Here is a 19,233-nt window from a genome sequence, read left to right on the forward strand (position 1 = left end):
TGTCTGTCAGTAAGTGTCTGTGTGTGTGTTTGTGTGTGTGTGTGTCTGTCTGTCTGTCAATGAGTGAGTGTATGTATGTCAGTGAGTGTCTGTCAGTGAGTGAGTGTATGTCTGTCAGCGAGTGTGTGTTTGTGTGTCTGTCAGTGAATGAGTGTGTGTGTGTGTCAGTGAATGTGTGTGTCAGTGAGTGTGTCTGTCAGTAAGTGTGTGTGTCTGTCAGTGTGTGTCTTTCAGTGAGTTAGTGATATGAAGGGGGAGGCAAAATGGATCTTTGCCTAGGACGGCAGAAATCCCTGCACCGGCCCTGCTTGCAACTATTGTTTTTCTTATTTTTTAGGCAAATAAAGAGATTTGAATTTAAAGTAAAAAGCAGTAGGAATATGAAGCCAAAATGAATAAACCAAAATCAAATGTACTAAGTTGTGTTGGTGCCCAACGTGTGCCTGCAGTATCCCCAAAAGCATCCTTTTAAACACCAATCCCCTTGTTCCCATTTGGAGAATAATTTGTGAGCTTAATTTGTCACACAAGGAATAGTTTAAGCATGATAGCCACTAAAACTCATTCCCTCAGGGGGAGGGGGATTGCATGAAAAGACACAGGTCATTTAAAGGAACACTATAGTCACCTAAATTACTTTAACTAAATAAAGCAGTTTTAGTGTATAGATCATTCCCCTGCTCAATTCACTGTCATTTAGGAGTTAAATCACTTTGTTTCTGTTTATGCAGCCCTAGCCACACCTCCCCTGGCTATGATTGACAGAGCCTGCATGGAAAATAAAACTGGTTTCACTTTCAAACAGATGTAATTTACCTTAAATAATTGTATCTCAATCTCTAAATTGAACTTTAATCACATACAGGAGGCTCTTGCAGGGTCTAGCAAGCTATTAACATAGCAGGGGATAAGAAAATCTTAATTAAACAGAAATTGCAATAAAGAAAGCCTAAATAGGGCTCTCTTTACAGGAAGTGTTTATGGAAGGCTGTGCAAGTAACATGCAGGGAGGTGTGACTAGGGCTCATAAACAAAGGGATTTAACTCCGAAATGGCAGAGGAGTGAGCAGTGAGGCTGCAGGGGCATGTTCTATACACCAAAACTGCTTCATTAAGCTAAAGTTGTTCAGCTGACTATAGTGTCCCTTTAATTGATGCTACAGTTAGCAATTTATTATTAGGTAGTGTTTTGGTCTTAAACAATAACATCTACCTGGCTATTTGAACACTTCTGTTTAACAAGTATCTTCCTATATTTACTGCATCTACTGTTTGTGGCAAAAAGTGAGTACATTAAACATAAAATAATTTGCACAAGAATGGTCTTGCACACTATATTTATGTGCATTGTGTGCATCAAATATATATTATGCTATTTTTAAAATAAAAAGAGACTGGTAGTGAAGATATTAATTAATGAATGATATTGAGTACTGCACACCATGCCCTGAGCATTAGGTTACAATTTTGATTTAAACAAATAAACCTTGTATTTAAAAGTAACAAAACACAACAATAGAGCAGAGACACCTGGTATGAATATACTGTTCTTTAATGAATGTTGAGCCAATACAGAATTCAAACAATATAAGGACAATCTTTTTTGATGTCTCTATAAGTGTTTCTTGGTAACGTGTCTTCTGTTTAGATATTCTGAAAGAAGAATAATGCATTGTTAGTTACCAAGGAAAAAGTCATATGTTCTTAATAAGTTCTTGACATTCATTAACCCCTTAAGGACCAAACTTCTGGAATAAAAGGGAATCATGGCATGCCACACATGTCATGTGTCCTTAAGGGGTTAAGGGGTTAAAAAGCCCAAGTGCATGACTGCCAACAACGACTTTCCATTTGATGTTAACAACAACTCTATAGCTATATTGTTACCCAGATCTACAGTGCAGAAACCTATGATTTAAAGAGGAAACTTCATTGTTGTTTTCCTCTTGCTTTTATAAACAGCCACATTGCCTGCGGGTAATGGACTTTGCTCTAACCTTTTCTGCCTCATATCATGCCTTTTTTGTTCCCTTTTGACTCACCATGCTTTTCTTGCCCATGAACCAGTATATAGAAACATAGAATGTGACGGCAGATAAGAACCATTCGGCCCATCTAGTCTGTCCATTATTTCAAAATACTTTTAATTAGTCCCTGGCCTTATCTTAAGTCTAGGATAGCCTTATGCCTATCTCACGCATGGACTATATTAGAAACCAAATGGCTGAATGCACTTTGGTGAATAGTGAATATTTGTACAAATGTTGTTTGTGCAAGTAAAATGGAAATATAAAATACTTTTTAAATTTTCACATGTTCATATTGGAGAACAACGAATATATCCATACATTTGATAAAATGACAGATGGATAAAGAAGCAAACTTTACCATTTTCACTATGTATGGTCAATCTACTGCACATAAATATAATACGAATTTTATTCTTATTCAAATTTAACTCACAGCATTGATCCAGGAGATATAAGCAGACACTCTGGTGAACACTGTTGGTTTGAGGTAGGCATTGCATCCAGAAGAAGACACAAAACTAGTTACACCATGGACCTGGTAAACTCCATTGACAGCACAGTTGAGGGGTCCGCCAGAATCTCCCTATAGTAGAAAAAATGTAGATGTATTTTAGACCAGCTTTAAGTAAGGGTATGCTTACAATATTGGCATACATTTTGACCCAGTTACAAAAAAATGTTAGAATATATTTATAATGTTTTATATAGACCCATATGTATACAAAACTATGGTTAGCAATATTATCAAATACATAATTAAAAAACATGGATAATCTAAAACACTAACATAACTATACTTAAAAAGCCCTTCTAGTTCATATCTTCTTCTATCTGCCAGCCAGCCATCCGATCATCCATCCAGTCAGCCAGTCAGCCATCCTTCCATCCATCAAACCATCCAGCCATTCATCCAACCAATCATTCATTCACCTTGATTTGTCTTTCAGATCCCTCCATTTCAACCCAGATTCTTTCTCTCAAATAGTAACAACACTTTTTCCACCTCTTTCCTTCCTCGTACATATCCTGTCTAGCTATCAACTCTTCTTTTATACATATTACCTCAACTTCATTCCTGTGTGCGACAAACACTCCTTCCCATGAACATTTGCCATGAGCTCCTGGAGGAGTGTGGAAGCTGGTCTCCTGCCCACCGACTACGGTCCAGGTCGCACACCACGTTTGGGAGTTACCCTGCTCAACCGCCCTCAGCAGCTTTCCCTAGACACTATTTGGACAACTTGGGCACTTATATCAGGGCTTTTTGGGGATGTAGGATATGTGAGGTTATTGCATGTTTTTATAATGTTTTGGGGTACTTTTATGTTTGGCTCTCTGTTCCTGGTAGATAATTAACTTACCGGTATTTAACTCAATTATCTCCCAGGCACAGAGACACCTGGGAGAGGCTTGTATTGTATTGTTTGGAGACCCACTGTGGGGGTCTGTGCATAAATGGACGAGTTTGTCTCATTAAAATCTGTTGCACTCCCAGAAGTATGTGTTGACTAGTTATTGGAAGGGGCAAGGGCTAATTACTGCTCAGCATCTTGTTCCAGCTTGTGGAGGATTAAGTGGGGAAGTCTTTGTAAGAACTATCTCTCCCAGGACTGTGTGTCGTGTCATCCAGTCCTTGGGATGAAATAGAGCTAGTCCCCAACCCTTTTCCAGGATGGAGAGGCTCCATCCCAGCCAGGGTACAGGGAGCTCTGCTCCACTGTGTATCTGTTGTTGTGACTTCAAATCCTTCCTTAATGCTTTATTGAAGCAGATTAAATATTGTTTTGTTTTTTTATTTGAAATTAAATATTGTACCTTTGCGTCTGATGAGAAGTTACATTGTCAGTCCAAAATCTCTGAGCCGTTAATCAATGCCAGGCAATAATGTACTGCACTGTCTACTTATCAGTACCCTCTTGGTCTTGGACATAATTAAGTGACTGATGTTCTGAGAAAATGGAAAGCCTTAACTAGATGAAGATTATACGCAAATGAGGAGAGGGAACAAGAGGCCTGCAGGCTCAACCTCCAGATCTTTCACCGTTTTATACCATGTGGTCTTCATAATCGTTGAATGATTAGTAACACAGGTCAAACTTGTGAAACACTTGCCTTGGAAAGGTAGCTGGGCAATAAAATTCAAACGATGCATTCAAATTTTCAAACATTGTGTCACATCCTGTTCCTAGCTGCGGATCATTCTGGCAATGGCTTCTGGTGTCCAGTACTCTTTTTACAATTCTTGTTTAATTTTTCTTCTTTTTTTTGGTTTTCTATTCTATGTCTGGTTTTCTTTATGCTGGGTTTTTCTGGGTTCATTCTTGTATTCCGTCCCAGGAATTCCCAGTCTCTAGGGTTCCTTTAAATGTTTTATGTTTTATGTTGCCATACCCGTTTGTTTTCCATCATTCCTTTTGTTTCAGTGTTCCTGCAGGCAGCTGCTCAAGGCTTCTGCCCTTTCTTGCAGATAAGTGCTATATATGTCTACTTTGGTTGTTTTAGCATACATTAGGCAGAGTAGGACCGGCCAGATATGGGGTACATTGGCTTTGTTGGCAGGCTTATGCAATATATGATCATATAATGTAACTAAATCCCCATGATTTTCATATGTAGTACTTAGTTATTTCTCCTCTTGTTTGCCTATCATATCTTGTCTTGTTTTAGTTTGTATTCCCAGTCCATGTACAGTCCTGTCCATGTTATGTCATTATTTCCCTTATGTATTATGTACATGTTCTGGGTTTAGCTTCCTATCCTTCTCTGGTTCTGGGTTCTATTAGTTCTGTCTTGTTTCCATGTTTGGTGCCTTTCCTAGTTTTGCCTTTTACTGGATACATTCTTGCTGCAGTACCTCCCTATTCAGTTCTGGGAGGTCTGCTTAATTCCAAGCTCCTAGTTCCTGGGATCCGTATAAGCTGAATCAGGATTCTGGTATGTGGCTGCACAAACGCTGGTGCTCAACACCAGGGGGCGTGCGGATACCCTGCACTAGACCCTGCTAATCCACCTCCACACTGTGACTCCTACTTTGAACATCAGGCATACTGGGTCCCCCGGGCACCGGACCCCCACCCTGACACATTGTCACCTTTCACCATAACTGAGAAGCTGCGTTTATATACCTTTCAAGGGAAAATTGCAAAACACAGACTGTAAGATTATGAAAATGTAACTCAATATCTTACATTGCATCCAGCCTGAACTCCGTTACCACCTGCACAAACCATGGTGGTCTTCACAGTGCTGCCCCAGTAGGAACTTGTTGAGCAGGTTGAGTGAGCGACCACAGGCAGAGGGGCCTGCTGGAGGATTGAGGGGAGGGATCCACCGGCTATGGGGAAAACACATGCTCATATTAAGCAGCATATGATGTCAAATGGAACATATGTAATAATCTACTATTCAACAATCAGAATTAACCAAACAGAATATTGTCTCTAATAACCAGTTGGATGAACTGATATTTTATATATCTATTGATGAGCAGAAAAAGCAAGAATGTTTAGGTATACTATTTAAAAAACAAACAAATTAGATACTTACTGGTTGTTCTTCCCCATCCAGTAACGGTGCAGGCGTAATTGTTGGCCAGGACAGCCCCATCACTTGGCAGTGTTGCCAGTTTTACATAGCTGTTCAGGGTGGCGCTCGATGCTAGATGAAGGATTGCAATATCATACCTGTTAAGAAAAGACAACAACTAGAAGAAAGGCCTATAGATGTAAATGTAGGTTATAATTACACAATATATTACTGTAGCTATTTACAATGACAGAGTTCTTAAATGTATGTTAATAGCAGCTTAGGAGAACATTGTGTGGATAAAAATGATAGCAAAAGGACATCATTACGTGTATCCCAAGAATATAATATTAAAAAAATATTTATCAGTTAAAATGTATGTTTAAGATGAATATGTACTTAATGGATAGTTGTCCCAGAGTGTTTCAAAGGACTGGGAGCCCTAAGATCAGAATATTAATATTCGGAAAGGGGAGCAGTTTACATCCACTTTTCACTTAACAAATGTCATTTTTTGTGAATGTTGTTATTCTTATAAACAAATATTCTAATATTATTTTTATGAAGTGGCAAATTCATAATTTCACACATTAGTTTTCCCTATTTCTTACCCTGCAGCCACATTGTTGGTGTTCCAGCTGGCATGTTTTACAATTCTAGACACGGAGATATATTGTTCTCTGCCCTCGTTTACACTCAGGTTGTGTTCTCCCAAAACCACACGGAAGGTATAAACTCTGTTTATTAGAAATAAAATAATATAGTTGTTTTTTATGTCACTCACAGTATGTAGAAGGTATATATCATGAAAATGAGATACGTTTTAGGTATGACAAATATGTTACAATAGTACTTTTTTGTTGAAAAAAAAATATTTTAGTACTATGACAGATTGGGTTGTTTTCTGAATAACAATTTACCCATAGTATTCAATGGAGAAATTACTATTAAGTAAGTAGATTAAACCCTTACTCTGCTAAATAAATCCAGCCCATAGTTTTTTTTTTTTACAAGCAAAACACATATGGGGTACGGCTGTGGAATCTAAAAAGAACATAGATAAAACATAGTGTAATACAATTTTAACAAATAATGTGCGCTGTACAAAAATGCAGTAACAAGATATGTTATGCGCTCAAAGGGTGCCTCCCCTGATGTAATTGGGGGGCTATGGATCCCTCTCCGCTGTCTGCAGGATAGCAGGAAATCAGGACTCCGGATGGAAGTATAAAATAGCGGCTTTTATTATAAACCAAATAAAACTGGTAAAACAGCAGTAGTTGTGGTCTTACGCATTTCGTCCCACACTTGGACCTTCCTCAGAGAGTGTTGGAACACCATGGGGCTCTCTGGTACCTTTAGAGGATGTAATTATTTTTTCAATATTCTTGTAAAGCTTGTTCCACTATGTTTTTGGATAGGGTAAATTAATTCTCCAGCTTTACAACGGGAGAAATTTTTAAAGGAACACTATAGTCACCTAAATTACTTTAGCTAAATAAAGCAGTTTTAGTGTATAGATCATTCCCCTGCAATTTCACTTCTCAATTCACTGTCATTTAGGAGTTAAATCACTTTGTTTTTGTTTATGAAGCCCTAGCCACACCTCCCCTGGCTATGATTGACAGAGCCTGCATGAAAAAAAAAACTGGTTTCACTTTCAAACAAATTTAATTTACCTTAAATAATTGTATCTCAATCTCTAAATTGAACTTTAATCACATACAGGAGGCTTTTGCAGGGTCTAGCAAGCTATTAACATAGCAGGGGATAAGAAAATCTTAATTAAACAGAACTTGCAATAGGGCTCTCTTTACAGGAAGTGTTTATGGAAGGCTGTGCAAGTCACATGCAGGGAGGTGTGACTAGGGCACATAAACAAAGGGATTTAACTCCTAAATGGCAGAGGATTGAGCAGTGAGGCTGCAGGGGCATGTTCTATAGACCAAAACTGCTTCATTAAGCTAAAGTTGTTCAGGTGACTATAGTGTCCCTTTAACCCCTTAAGGACCAAACTTCTGGAATAAAAGGGAATCATGACATGTCATACATGGCATGTGTCTTTAAGGGGTTAAGATTAAGTCCGAGACTGGATGCCACACGGACTTTGTAGTTTATTTGCTGCAGTGCCCGTGTGGCAAACAGAATGTCGATGTACTAAAAGAATCCTTAAGGTCAGGGTTTTAGAACATCTAAATAATATAAAGAAGAGCCTCATGACACATACACATTCGGTCCCAGTTCATTGCAAGTCCTGTCAATTTTTCATTTAAAATTTTTAAATGTATAGGTATTGAAAGGGTGACATCGTATTGGCATGGTGGTGACAGGGTAAAGAAACTTGCTCAACGTCAAACCTATTGGATTCACAAACTCCAAATGTTGGAACCAAAGGGACTTAATGTGGACATAGTCCAAATTACAAAAAACGAATTAAATCTAGCTCTTCTATCATATCTTCTCCTCTTTGTTTTTGGTTCATGCACCTTTGGTGTATTTTTTTCTAAATGTATTATCTTCCTCTGTACACATATGTTCTATATACTCTATATATGGGGGATACCAATCACCGATTTATGATAGCCTACACAATTACATATTATAGTAGTGAGGATGTATAAAAACAATACAGTACATCCGTATCACTATTTTGAATATAATTTAAATATTAGGTATTTATGGTTTAATGTACCTATTCACCTAAACATATCTGGTGTTACTCTTAATAAATAATTCTATGATTAAAACTATTGTAGCAAAAGAAAAATAGAAATATAAATTATTTTTGTCCATCTTTAAATTAGGGACATCAAATGTAATTAGTTGCTATTTCACGACTAGGTATGTGTGGTTACATTAGATTATGTTATTTTATTTAAATAATTATTGTTTAGAACATGAGAAAGAACAATTGACATTCATCAATTATTGCACATATTCCCTTTAATATATTCACTGTCACTTTAAAGAATTAATCTTTAATTGAATGAAGTCAAAAAAACAAAAAAGAAAACTAGAGATATAATTAATAAAAGAAAAATAATTATGCAATAATCACATGATATAAGTTAATTTTCTTGCACTTTAATTCATATTGAGGGTTCTGATTAATGATTATCCATGGTATTACAACCCTTTTCTATAGCAGATTAAATACTTGCTGTTTCGTTTTAGTAATACCATTGTTAAATCTTTCAATATCTTTGGTGACCACTAGAGGTCGCACACTACATATGGCACATATACAGCCGTCTTGATCTCTGTGGCTCACATCACTCAGTGAATGGAACGTGGAAGTGTTCAATGGGACACACTTCCAGTTCCAGTTTTTTGGCAGATGTCTAATTACCAGACGAGACATGGGAGATAATTCTTTGAAGATCTACAAGTGATCCAGTGCAAGAAGGGAACCAGCAAGACCAGGAGAAGCAACGCTCTTTGAACCACCAATGAACTCATGGATTAGCCCTATTTAACCCCTTAAGGACCAAACTTCTGGAATAAAAGGGGATCATGACATGTCACACATGTCATGTGTCCTTAAGGGGTTAAAGGGACTCTGGGGTGGGAATTGTTAGGCTGTTATTTTTGTATAACCATCTGTAATTTACTTTGATTTTATGGTCTCTGAGGAAGTTCCAAATGTGGGACGAAACACGTAAGCCCACAACTACTGCTGTTTTACCAATTTTATTTGATTTATAATAAAAGCCGCTATTTTATACTACCGTGCAGAGTCCTGATTTCCTGCTATACTGCAGACAGCGGAGAGAGATCCATAGCCCCCCAATTACATCGGGGGAGGCACCCGTTGAGCGAATAATATGTCCACATCTTGTGAGTGCATTTTTGTACAGTGCACATTATTTGTTAAAATTGTATTACACTATGTTTTGTGTTCTTTTTAGATTCCACAGCCGTATCCAATATGTGTTCTGCTTGTATTCTGGTCTAAAGATCACTACCTGGGAAGTGATCCTTGGAAGGCTGTCCACTTGATTTACCTGCTAAATATATTGCATACTTATTTCACACTATTCACACGTTAATGTGGTGATAGTATTGTTTTGTTTTCCATAGTTTTTGTACCCTGCCATGGACTCTTAGACTGGATCTGTCTAACTAGCGTTTGGTATAGGAGATTCAATTTAAGATGAAGCAAAGTACAGAATCTTAGCAAGGATCAGAAATTATTTGATGACAGAAAAAGCAGTGAAAGATCGAAGGAAATTCTGTAGTTGTAACGGACTAAGATTTTTGCAAAAAAATTTATATTAGTATACGTCTGAGTATGCAAATATACATTTATATGTTGGCAAATTGTGTTGTTGCTGTATACATTAAATAGATTTTACTAGTGATTAATATTTACTTGTTATTGTACTATTAAAGAAAATAATCATTTATTTTTCATTTATCATTAATTCATTAATCATTTAGTTTATATTTACTCATACGGATGCTCATTATAAAATGTAGGAAGCACATCAATAGTACCCAATAAAAACTGCAGCTTTTTGCAGTGGCTATAGAGCCTCAAAGCTATGCTGTTTTAAATTGGGTTAACAAAAGGAATCTCCAGCACCTAAAGCCTACTACTCCTTTAGCCTGAGATATCTATAACGAAGTAAACTCATTCCTCACTTTCCATGAGTTTGTGTATGGTATGAGCACAAATTGCATATTCAAGAGTCTGCAAGAGTTCCAAACACTAGAGTATGGACTATTTCGAATACATTGAATCAGTGTAGTCTTTTCATCATGGCCATTGAAAGGGATAGCAATAAAAGGGATGTGTTGATTCACAATGGTTTAAATATCCAATTAACTTTGGTGGTTATGGTGCTTGGGATATCTATTTTAGGTAGATTATAATGTTTGTATTAATGCTGCTAACACAATATTATATGTTGATGGTTTTACCTGTCTACACAGTGAGCAGCGGTCATGACACGGTTAGCACGGATCAGAGAACCTCCACAGGTGTGGTACCAGCTGCTTCCAGACTGATACTGAAGGGAAATCTGGACAAGGGAAATGATTCAACATATGTATTAAATATCAAGCAAATCATAAACAGTATATAATTTAGCATTTTCTTGTTAAATAAATGTGTAGTTTATCGTAGAGTTCCACAGTCGCACTTGGAGTTTTCATTGCAATACTTTCTATTGCCTTCTAAAGAGAGAAGTTAGCCACACGTACCTGCCAAGGCCATGCATTTTGTGCAGAATTTGATCCTCCTACCACCCTCTCATTTCCTTCAGCATCTTCATAACATTGTCCTTTGGGGTAAATAAAACACTGTGAGTATAAGCTCAGTGAATTCACTCTCATGGTTATTCATTAAAGTCAGAATAGCCATGTACTGAATGAGAAAAAACATCTTATGCCCTACGTCAGGGTTTCCCAAAGTGTGGGCCGCCGGCGACCTAGGGCTATGAGACCGTCAGGTAGACTGATTAGTCTGGCCATCGGTCCATGACCACGGGCCCGACACAGGAGGGGGCCCGACGACTTGCCCTCTATGCCGCACCCCTCCATCAGTCTGCCCAAGAGAGAGACCACAACCTGCGGTCTGCAGCTCCGCCGGGTGCATAGCAGCAGACTGTGTAATAGATGTCTTGCGTGCTCCCAGAGCGTTAGCATGGCAACACTCTGAGTCCTGCGAGACCTCTATCACACTGCAGTTCTGCACCCGGCGGAGCTGCAGACCGGAGAGGTAACCCACCGAACCACCAGGGAGACACTGGACCACCAGGAAATGTATTATATTAAAAATAAAGGTAGGACATAGTGTATCTCCCCCTACACTGTAACTCCTCTCCCTGACCCTTCCCCACACTGTAACCTCCATCACCATGCCCTCTTCCCCACACTTTAACCCTTTCTCACCCTGCCCCCTTCCCACATGGTAACCCCTTCTCTCCCTGCCCCCCATCCCACACTTTAACCCTCTCACCCTGTTCCCTCCCCACAATGTAACCCCTTCTCACTCTGCCCCCCTCCCCACACTGTTACCCATTCTCCCTCTGCCCCCTCTCCACACTGTAACCCTTTCTCCCCCTGCCCCACTCACTGTAGCCCTTTCCCCCCTGCCCCCTACTGTAGCCTTTTCTCCCCCTGCCCCCCCACACTATAATCATTTCTCCCCATGCCCACCCACTTTAACCCTTTATAACCCTGCCCCCCCACTGTAACCCTTTCTCACTTTGCCCCCACTGTAATTCTTTATCATCCTGCCAGCCACACGGTAACCTCTTCTCACTCTCCCTCCCTTGTCACTCTGTAACCTTTTTTCACCCTGCCCCCACACTGAAGCACTTTCTCACCCTGCACCCCACACTGAAACCCTTTCTCCCACTGCCCCCCCCACTGTAATCCTTTCTCTCTCTGTTCCCCCCACTGTAACCCTTTCTCACCCAGCCCCCTACACTGTAACTCTTTCTCACCCTGCCCCACACTGTACCATTTTCTCACTCTGCTACCCCCCACTGTAATCCTTTCTAACCCTGCCCCCACACTGTAACCCTGTCTCTCTCTGTTCCCCCCACTGTAAACCTGTCTCACCCTGCCCCCCCCCACTGTAACCCTTTCTCACCCTGCCCTCACACTGTAACCTTTTCTCACTCTGCTCCCCCCACTGTAACCCTTTCTCACCCATCCCCCCCACACTGTAACCCCTTCTTACTCTGCCCCCCTCCCCACACTGTAACCCTTTTTCACCCTGCCCCCCACTGTAGCCATTTCTCCCCCTGCCCCACACAGTTCGTAACCCTTTCTCACTCTGCCCACCACACTGCAACCCTTTTTCAAACTGTCCCCCCACACTGTCACCAGTACACAAACACTCCCTCCCACACTGTCACCCTCACCTCCTGTCTCTGTGTGTATGTGTATTGTGACGAGACCAATCTCGCCACTGTGCATTGTAGGAGCCTGGTTGCCTGCCTGCTGCCTTTTGACTATGGACCAGCATTTAAATACTTTATTTTCCTATGCAGAAAGGTCTATTCATGTATTTCTGCCCTGGCGTTCGGTAGATTCTCTGATTTACTGAATTAACTCATTTAACCCAGATAGCTATGCCATGGAGCCTATTCATGTAATAAAAGACTTTGGCTCCATAGCAATTGAACTGTATGTGTGTGGTCTGAGCGCCATTCAGTAATAATGTGCGCTCATACCTAAGCTATCTGGGGATATGTTGCATGTCTGTATTTTATGTAATAAATGTAACCTTGTGTATTTTATTGTATTTTACTGTCTTTTTACTGCCATGTGCTTAATGGAGTTTTGCCTCTGTCCTTGGAGATAATTGGATTACTTCCCAATTATCTCAAGGATAGAAGACTCTGTGGAACTGGTTTTGGGCAGAAAAGCCATGCTTCCTTTGGTCACAAAGGACTTTAATCTATCTTTTGAACCAATGGACCAATGTGGACCAATGTGGACCAATGTGGACCAATGGACCAATGACATATGTTTGTATTTGGAGTATGCTGATTCTGAAAATGTATGTTTTATGTGAATGTGATGCATACTTTTAAAGTTACGAATAATGTGGAAAAACTGTATGTCGCTGCTTGTGATAATTACATTACCCCTTGTGTAAGGTAATTGTATCACAGGCAGTGGGGATGGTTTTGTGTGGGAGTGTCTGAGTGTATTGTACGTGTTTATTGGTTGTTTCCCAAAACCCTGAGGGTGGTACTAATGTGTACATAAGGACAATAAAGCCACAGCTCTGTCCACTGCTTGACCCTCAACACAGAGCTTTGTCTCGTTCTTGGGGGTATTTACTGTATGCTGTTCCAGTTTGACTGCTAGGAGTGTTAACCTATTTGCATGGTTTTTCCTATTCGGCTGTTTACAGCATTCGTATGGTTCCGGTTCAGCTGTTTACGGCATTCATATGCTTCTCTGGTTCGGTGGATTGGTGTCTACAGTAGCTGTGCCTGTGTCTCTGGAAGGGAAGATCTACTAAACAGCGGTGTAACCCTTTTATGCCTGGGGGGTGCCGTTACATGTATCCATTTATCTTTTAGTGTCAGTGTGTGTGTATTTGTGTGTCCATGTGTGTCTGTGTGTTTTGTGTCAGTGTGTATCTGTGTACATGAGTGTCCGTGTATCTGTGTGCGGGAAACTAGGTGTTGTGTGTGTGTCTGTGTGTATCGCTGTGTCAGTGTATATATTTGGGTGTCTGTGTCTCTGTATATCTGTGTATGTGTTTCAATGTGTGTGGAAGTGTATACACTGCACACAAATGCACACCTGCATTTAAAGTCCAACACTACATACAAACACCTCTGCATTCAGATGCAAACATTACACACAAGTATACCACTACATTCCAATGGCAACAGTACATACAAATACACCCATACATGCACACATATACTTAATAAGAAAAACATGCTTACATTCAAATGCTCAAACACTGCTCACAAATATCACCCTGCAACAATCAGCAAATGGTAGATCCCCAGCTGGTATAGCATTGTTGAAGTTCTCCGACAGATGAGGATCTACCTTTTGGCCACGCTTGCACTAGAGGGGCGCCTAGAAAACAGACTTGCACCAGGGCCCTCCCTACATTAGTTCCACCACTGGGATAATCAACATGAGGTGCCTGGATGAAAGAGCAGGACACAGCACTTCTGATTCTGACTGAGTCTGGGGGTAAGCAGTTGTATGTCTCTAAAACTGATTGCCATGAAGTGCCAAGTTTCTGCCTCTAAAACTGTCATGATACCCAAAATTATGCTTCTAAAACTGCCATGATAGTCCAAGTTTTTGCCTCTAAAACTGCCATCATATGCCATAATTATGCATCTAATACTAAAACTGCCATGATATGCCAGAATTATGCCTCTAAAACTGCCATGATATGGCATGATTTATGCATCTAAAACTGATTACCCTGGTGTGTCAATTGTATGCATCTAAAGCTGATTGTCCTGGTTTGCCAGTTGTATGCATCTAAAGCTGATTGCCCTGGTTTGCCAGTTGTATGCCTCTAAAGCTGATTTTATGCATCTAAAACCAATTGCCATGGTGTGCCAATTGTATGCATCTAAAACTGATTGCCATGGTGTGCCAACTGTATGCATCTAAAACTGATTGCCATGGTGTGCCAATTGTATGCCTCTAAAGCTGACATGATGTGCCAACTGTATGCATCTAGGGCTGTTTGTCATGATGCATACTTCGGAAGTTATTGTATGCTTTTAAAACTGATTGCCATGGTGTACCAATTGTATGCTTCTAAAGCTACCATGATGTTCCAATTATCTTCCTGTAAAGCTGATTTCCTTGGTGTACCAATTGTATGCCTCTAAGGCTGATTGCCATGGTGTGCCAATTGTATATTTCTAAAACTGATCGCCATGGCGTGCCAATTTTATGCGTCTAAAACTAATTGCCATGGTGTGCCAATTGTATGCCTCTTAAGCAGATTGCCGTGGTGTAAATTTTTAAAATATGCATTAAAAGCAAAAAATGACAAGTTTGGGAAGCCCTGCTCTACTGGGTCATTTGGACTGCAAAATCCGGACATTGGTCACATTATTTAACAATGCCTAGATTTTGCAGTGAGATTTCGGAATGAGCCTGAATATGGTTCAGCTAAAATTCGGAAGTTATTGAGTTATTGCAATTATTGTTAATAAATTATTCAATACCTTGTTTGGGATGCTCAATATCTATGTCCCACTATCTACCATAAGAATATATTTCTCACGTTTAAATCAATTACATTTTGTTTGTTACATGTATATGGTATAATCTATTTAAATAAGTTTAATTTTTAAGTAACATAGTGGTAGTATATAATTAATTGTTTTGAATTATAAAAAGAAGTTGAAAAAAAAAAACACACCGCATGCTCTGTCGTATTTTGAAATAAACAAATAAATAGAAAAGCAAAACAGATATATATGAGAGAGATAGAGAGAGAGATAGAGAGAGAGAGATGGAGAGGGAGAGATATAGATATATACATTTAAGTGTGTGAGTAGGATGTGTGGCTAGGAGCTACGCTGTTCCTAGAACATTCCAGTGACTGATTAAAAATGATATGAAAAAAATGAATGTGAATTTTAACCAGTTGTAAAGCATTTCATAGCTACACATTGATTTTCGATATCCTATTTTAAATGTTATTTTTAATTTAATAATTTTAGCAGTTAATGTGCTCTACCTGAATTTGTTAAGTGTTTGTTCACCTGTATGTTGATATTTGTTTTTATTACCCCTCATTATAAACCTATTCAATGTAACTACTACTCCTTTAGTCTTTCTCTCCAGTAGTATACAAGTACAAGTTAGATTTGTCCAGCAGCCTTTTAGGTTAGGAAAAAACATACATATATGTGGTTTAGACTGCAAATAAAGCAGTTTGTTTGTCATATTTGCTTCTGGCTGACCACCAGAAGGTAGTCCCAAGACAGGTGAAATTTTGGGATTCCATCAAGAACTAAGAATTAAAGAGAAATGGCCTGATTCTGCTTTGTTCAATATCTAGTTGAATATTTAATTGAAGACTAAGGTACTGATTAGATGCATGCAAACTGAATGTTATCATATAAAACATGTGCCTCTCTCACAGATCAGATAGTGTTCATAAAGGGCAATGAAGCACTTTGTAAATTAAAGTGTAATGCTTAGTTACATGACTTAGTTAAATGTATTAGAATTACTATTATAAGAATAAATAATAAATCATGAAGTTGTATTGTTTAACAATACTCTTTGAGAGATATCGCTTCAGATTTACTTGCCCGCTGACCCAATGCTAATCGTGAGTGACAAGCAGGCACTGCAGGACATTCTTATTTTTTCCAATATGTCCCCTGATACCAGGGCCACTGGCAAAACCTGATTAGCCAGAAAATGTTTTACCCATGACTGTTGTGTGACTTGGATGATAGCCTTAAAGCCTGGAGATCTGTGATACAGATTTCAATGGATGTCTGCTACTTTCCAAATGGACTACACCTTTAAACAGCGTGATGTCTGCTACTTTGCAAATAGACTACACCTTTAAACAGCTGGATGTCTGTTAATTTCCAAATTAATTACATCTGTAAGTAGCATCATCAGTAGATCAGGACTATTTTTACTACAATGTACTCATATATACTTTTATTTTACCATGCTGTTTGCACAAGCTTTACATGCTATTAATTAATAATTGTCACTTTTTGATTGGTAATTAATGAGACACTCCTAGACTGCCCCTTAGTAGAATTTCTTAAAACATTTGTCCTATCTAATAAAGATTGAACATTTTTTGCATTGACTCAATGGTCTAATCATTGAGTGTTCCACAAGTACTATAAGGCCATAGCAGGTAGTTCTGGAGATCAAAAAGAAACAATGTGTGTGTACACCCACCACAGTGTAATAAGTGCTTAATTTATATCAGCAGAGAGAAACTTTCCTGTATAGGATAAGATTTCCAATAGTATCCCAAAAGACTTCCTCTTGTCTTCCACACAGTATAAGCAAAAAAAAGAATCACACAATTCTTCAAACCTCGATACAACCTAATGGGAACCCCACCAGACAATCAATTAACTCCACCAAAAAGAAAGAGATCAGAGGAAGATCTCAGGAGGGAGGACTTCCTGAGAAAAGGGAATTAGAGAAACAATATGGAATCTATAATTAAACAGATATAGAATTAACTGATACAGATTTAAAAGCCCTAAATAGAGGATTAAAATTTGCCCCCAATCAAAAAATGAACCATTTTAATACATATATAGACCTCCAAAAATATATTAGAAAAATGACATTGAAAATATTTTTCTTAAAAAGAGATTCAGAGGTTGTTACTTATCCAGACGAAATAAGTGGTAGTCATTATGATAAATTCAAAAGAAAATCCCAATGTTATCCTGTAGGAGACAAAGGTCCCTTTTTGGAAACCTTTAACAACATGGTATGCCATGATTTAGAAAAATTAGACAGAGAAGAGGCCCGGAGGGGTAACAAATACAATATGAGCAAAGAGGAAGTGGCCGGCATAACTAAATTACAGAAAATGGATAATATAATTATAAAAGAAGCGGACAAGGGAGGAGCCATAGTAATTATGACCAGAGAATATTATGTAAATGAAGCCTTTAACATCTTAGGGGAAATAAATACATATATTAAACTCACTGATGATCCAACTAAAAGGTTTAATATTATTCTTAAATCTCAATTAAATCAAGCACATGAGAAAGGTATCATTTTCAGAGAAAATAAGGAATATTTATTTAACAATTTTCCCGTAATTCCAATATTTTATTTTTTGCCCAAATTACACAAGAACCCAGTAACACCACCCGGAAGACCCATTATTAGTGGTATTAATTCTATATCTGCCCACTTATCAGAGTTTGTAGATCATAACCTCCAGAAATATGCTCAGGAAGCACCCTCTTATTTAAAGGACACATCGCACATCTTAAGAATAATGGAAGACATCACTTGGAAACAGGATTTCATTTGGGTGACTATAGATGTTGCTTCATTGTATACAATCATTAAACATAATAAAGGTTTAAATGCAGTGGAACGGGTCATGATGGAAGATGAAAATGTCTCAACAGATTTTCATGAATTCATACTTAAGAGCATTCATTTTATTTTGAAGCATAATTACTTCTTCTTCGATGATTCGTTTTATCTCCAGATTACCGGGTGTCAGGATCCCGCGGGCGGCTGCAAGGGGAGGCTGCAGTCCGCTCGCGGCACTCACCCTCCAGCCGTCCGCGGTCCCCTTCTCCACGTGGGCTCGGCGAGCGGCATCCCTCCAGCCTCGGATGCCGCCCGCGTCTTCCTCCACGCCCCCCAGCGGCAGCATGCATGACGCTGCACGCTGGAAGACTGCCCAAGATATGTCACGCCGGGGTCAGTCACCTGACCCGGCATTAAAGGCACAGTGCCTCAATCACAGTGGGGCGTTTAGATATCTCCCACGTGTGATTGTTAATTCTGATTGGAAATTATCCAATCAGAATTAACCTGATGGTTTAAATACTTACCTTTCCTGTTCCTCCCTGCCCTGTTGTGGTCTTTGCTTTATAGTATTGATACTGAACGTGTGCTTTCTGGTTACGTACTCTCTGGCTTGTTATACTGACTTTGTGACTTTCTCCTACCCTTTGACCTCGGCTTGTTTCTCGTTATTCTGTTTTCTGGTTCCCCTTACTCGGCTTGTTCTCCTGAGTATTCTTTGTGTGCTTAGCCCGGCCACTCTAAGGTCCGGTACTGCATACTTTCTGTGTGTGTGTATGTGTGTGTTAGCGTGTTGGGTTCTCCGAATCGTGACACCGGGACAGCAATGGGGACCAGGTTCGCCCCCAGCTATGCCAACATATACATGCGTGATTGGGAATCCAATCACGTATGGAGGGGGCATGGCTGGGCTGCGAACCTGGTCCTATGGAAGCGTTTTATCGATGATGTAATAATGATCTGGCAGGGCTCACGAGAAGAACTACAACTTTTCCTTATCTATATAAGTCTAAATGATTATGGATTAAAATTCACTTATGAGATAAATGTTAAAACAATCAATTTTTTAGATATATGTTTTTTTTGTAGAAGATCAAGTCATTCAGTCCAAATGTTATTTCAAAAAAAACAGAAGGAAATAGCTATATACATAGGAAAAGTTGCT

At 39.1% G+C, this 19,233-nt stretch overlaps 1 protein-coding gene across 2 annotated transcripts in view; it reads right to left on the reverse strand.

Moving 5' to 3' along the window:
• LOC134569179 (chymotrypsin-like elastase family member 1) overlaps positions 1–19,233 on the reverse strand; it is a 45,056-nt gene that overhangs the window by 19,458 nt on the left and 6,365 nt on the right. Inside the window, exons 2-8 of one of the 2 annotated variants that reach the window (XM_063428090.1) lie at positions 10,761–10,840; positions 10,479–10,579; positions 6,167–6,292; positions 5,577–5,713; positions 5,219–5,364; positions 2,464–2,613; positions 1,535–1,653 (exon numbers count right to left, since the gene is read on the reverse strand). In XM_063428090.1, the coding sequence (XP_063284160.1) occupies positions 1,645–1,653; positions 2,464–2,613; positions 5,219–5,364; positions 5,577–5,713; positions 6,167–6,292; positions 10,479–10,579; positions 10,761–10,840 (749 nt within the window). In that variant the 3' untranslated portion in view covers positions 1,535–1,644. Of the gene's footprint in view, positions 1–1,534; positions 1,654–2,463; positions 2,614–5,218; positions 5,365–5,576; positions 5,714–6,166; positions 6,293–10,478; positions 10,580–10,760; positions 10,841–19,233 lie in introns of those variants that run through there. The other variant, XM_063428095.1, reaches the window with a different exon arrangement.

This window comes from Pelobates fuscus, chromosome 1, assembly GCF_036172605.1.
Source record: "Pelobates fuscus isolate aPelFus1 chromosome 1, aPelFus1.pri, whole genome shotgun sequence".
Taxonomy (NCBI): Eukaryota; Metazoa; Chordata; class Amphibia; order Anura; family Pelobatidae; genus Pelobates; species Pelobates fuscus.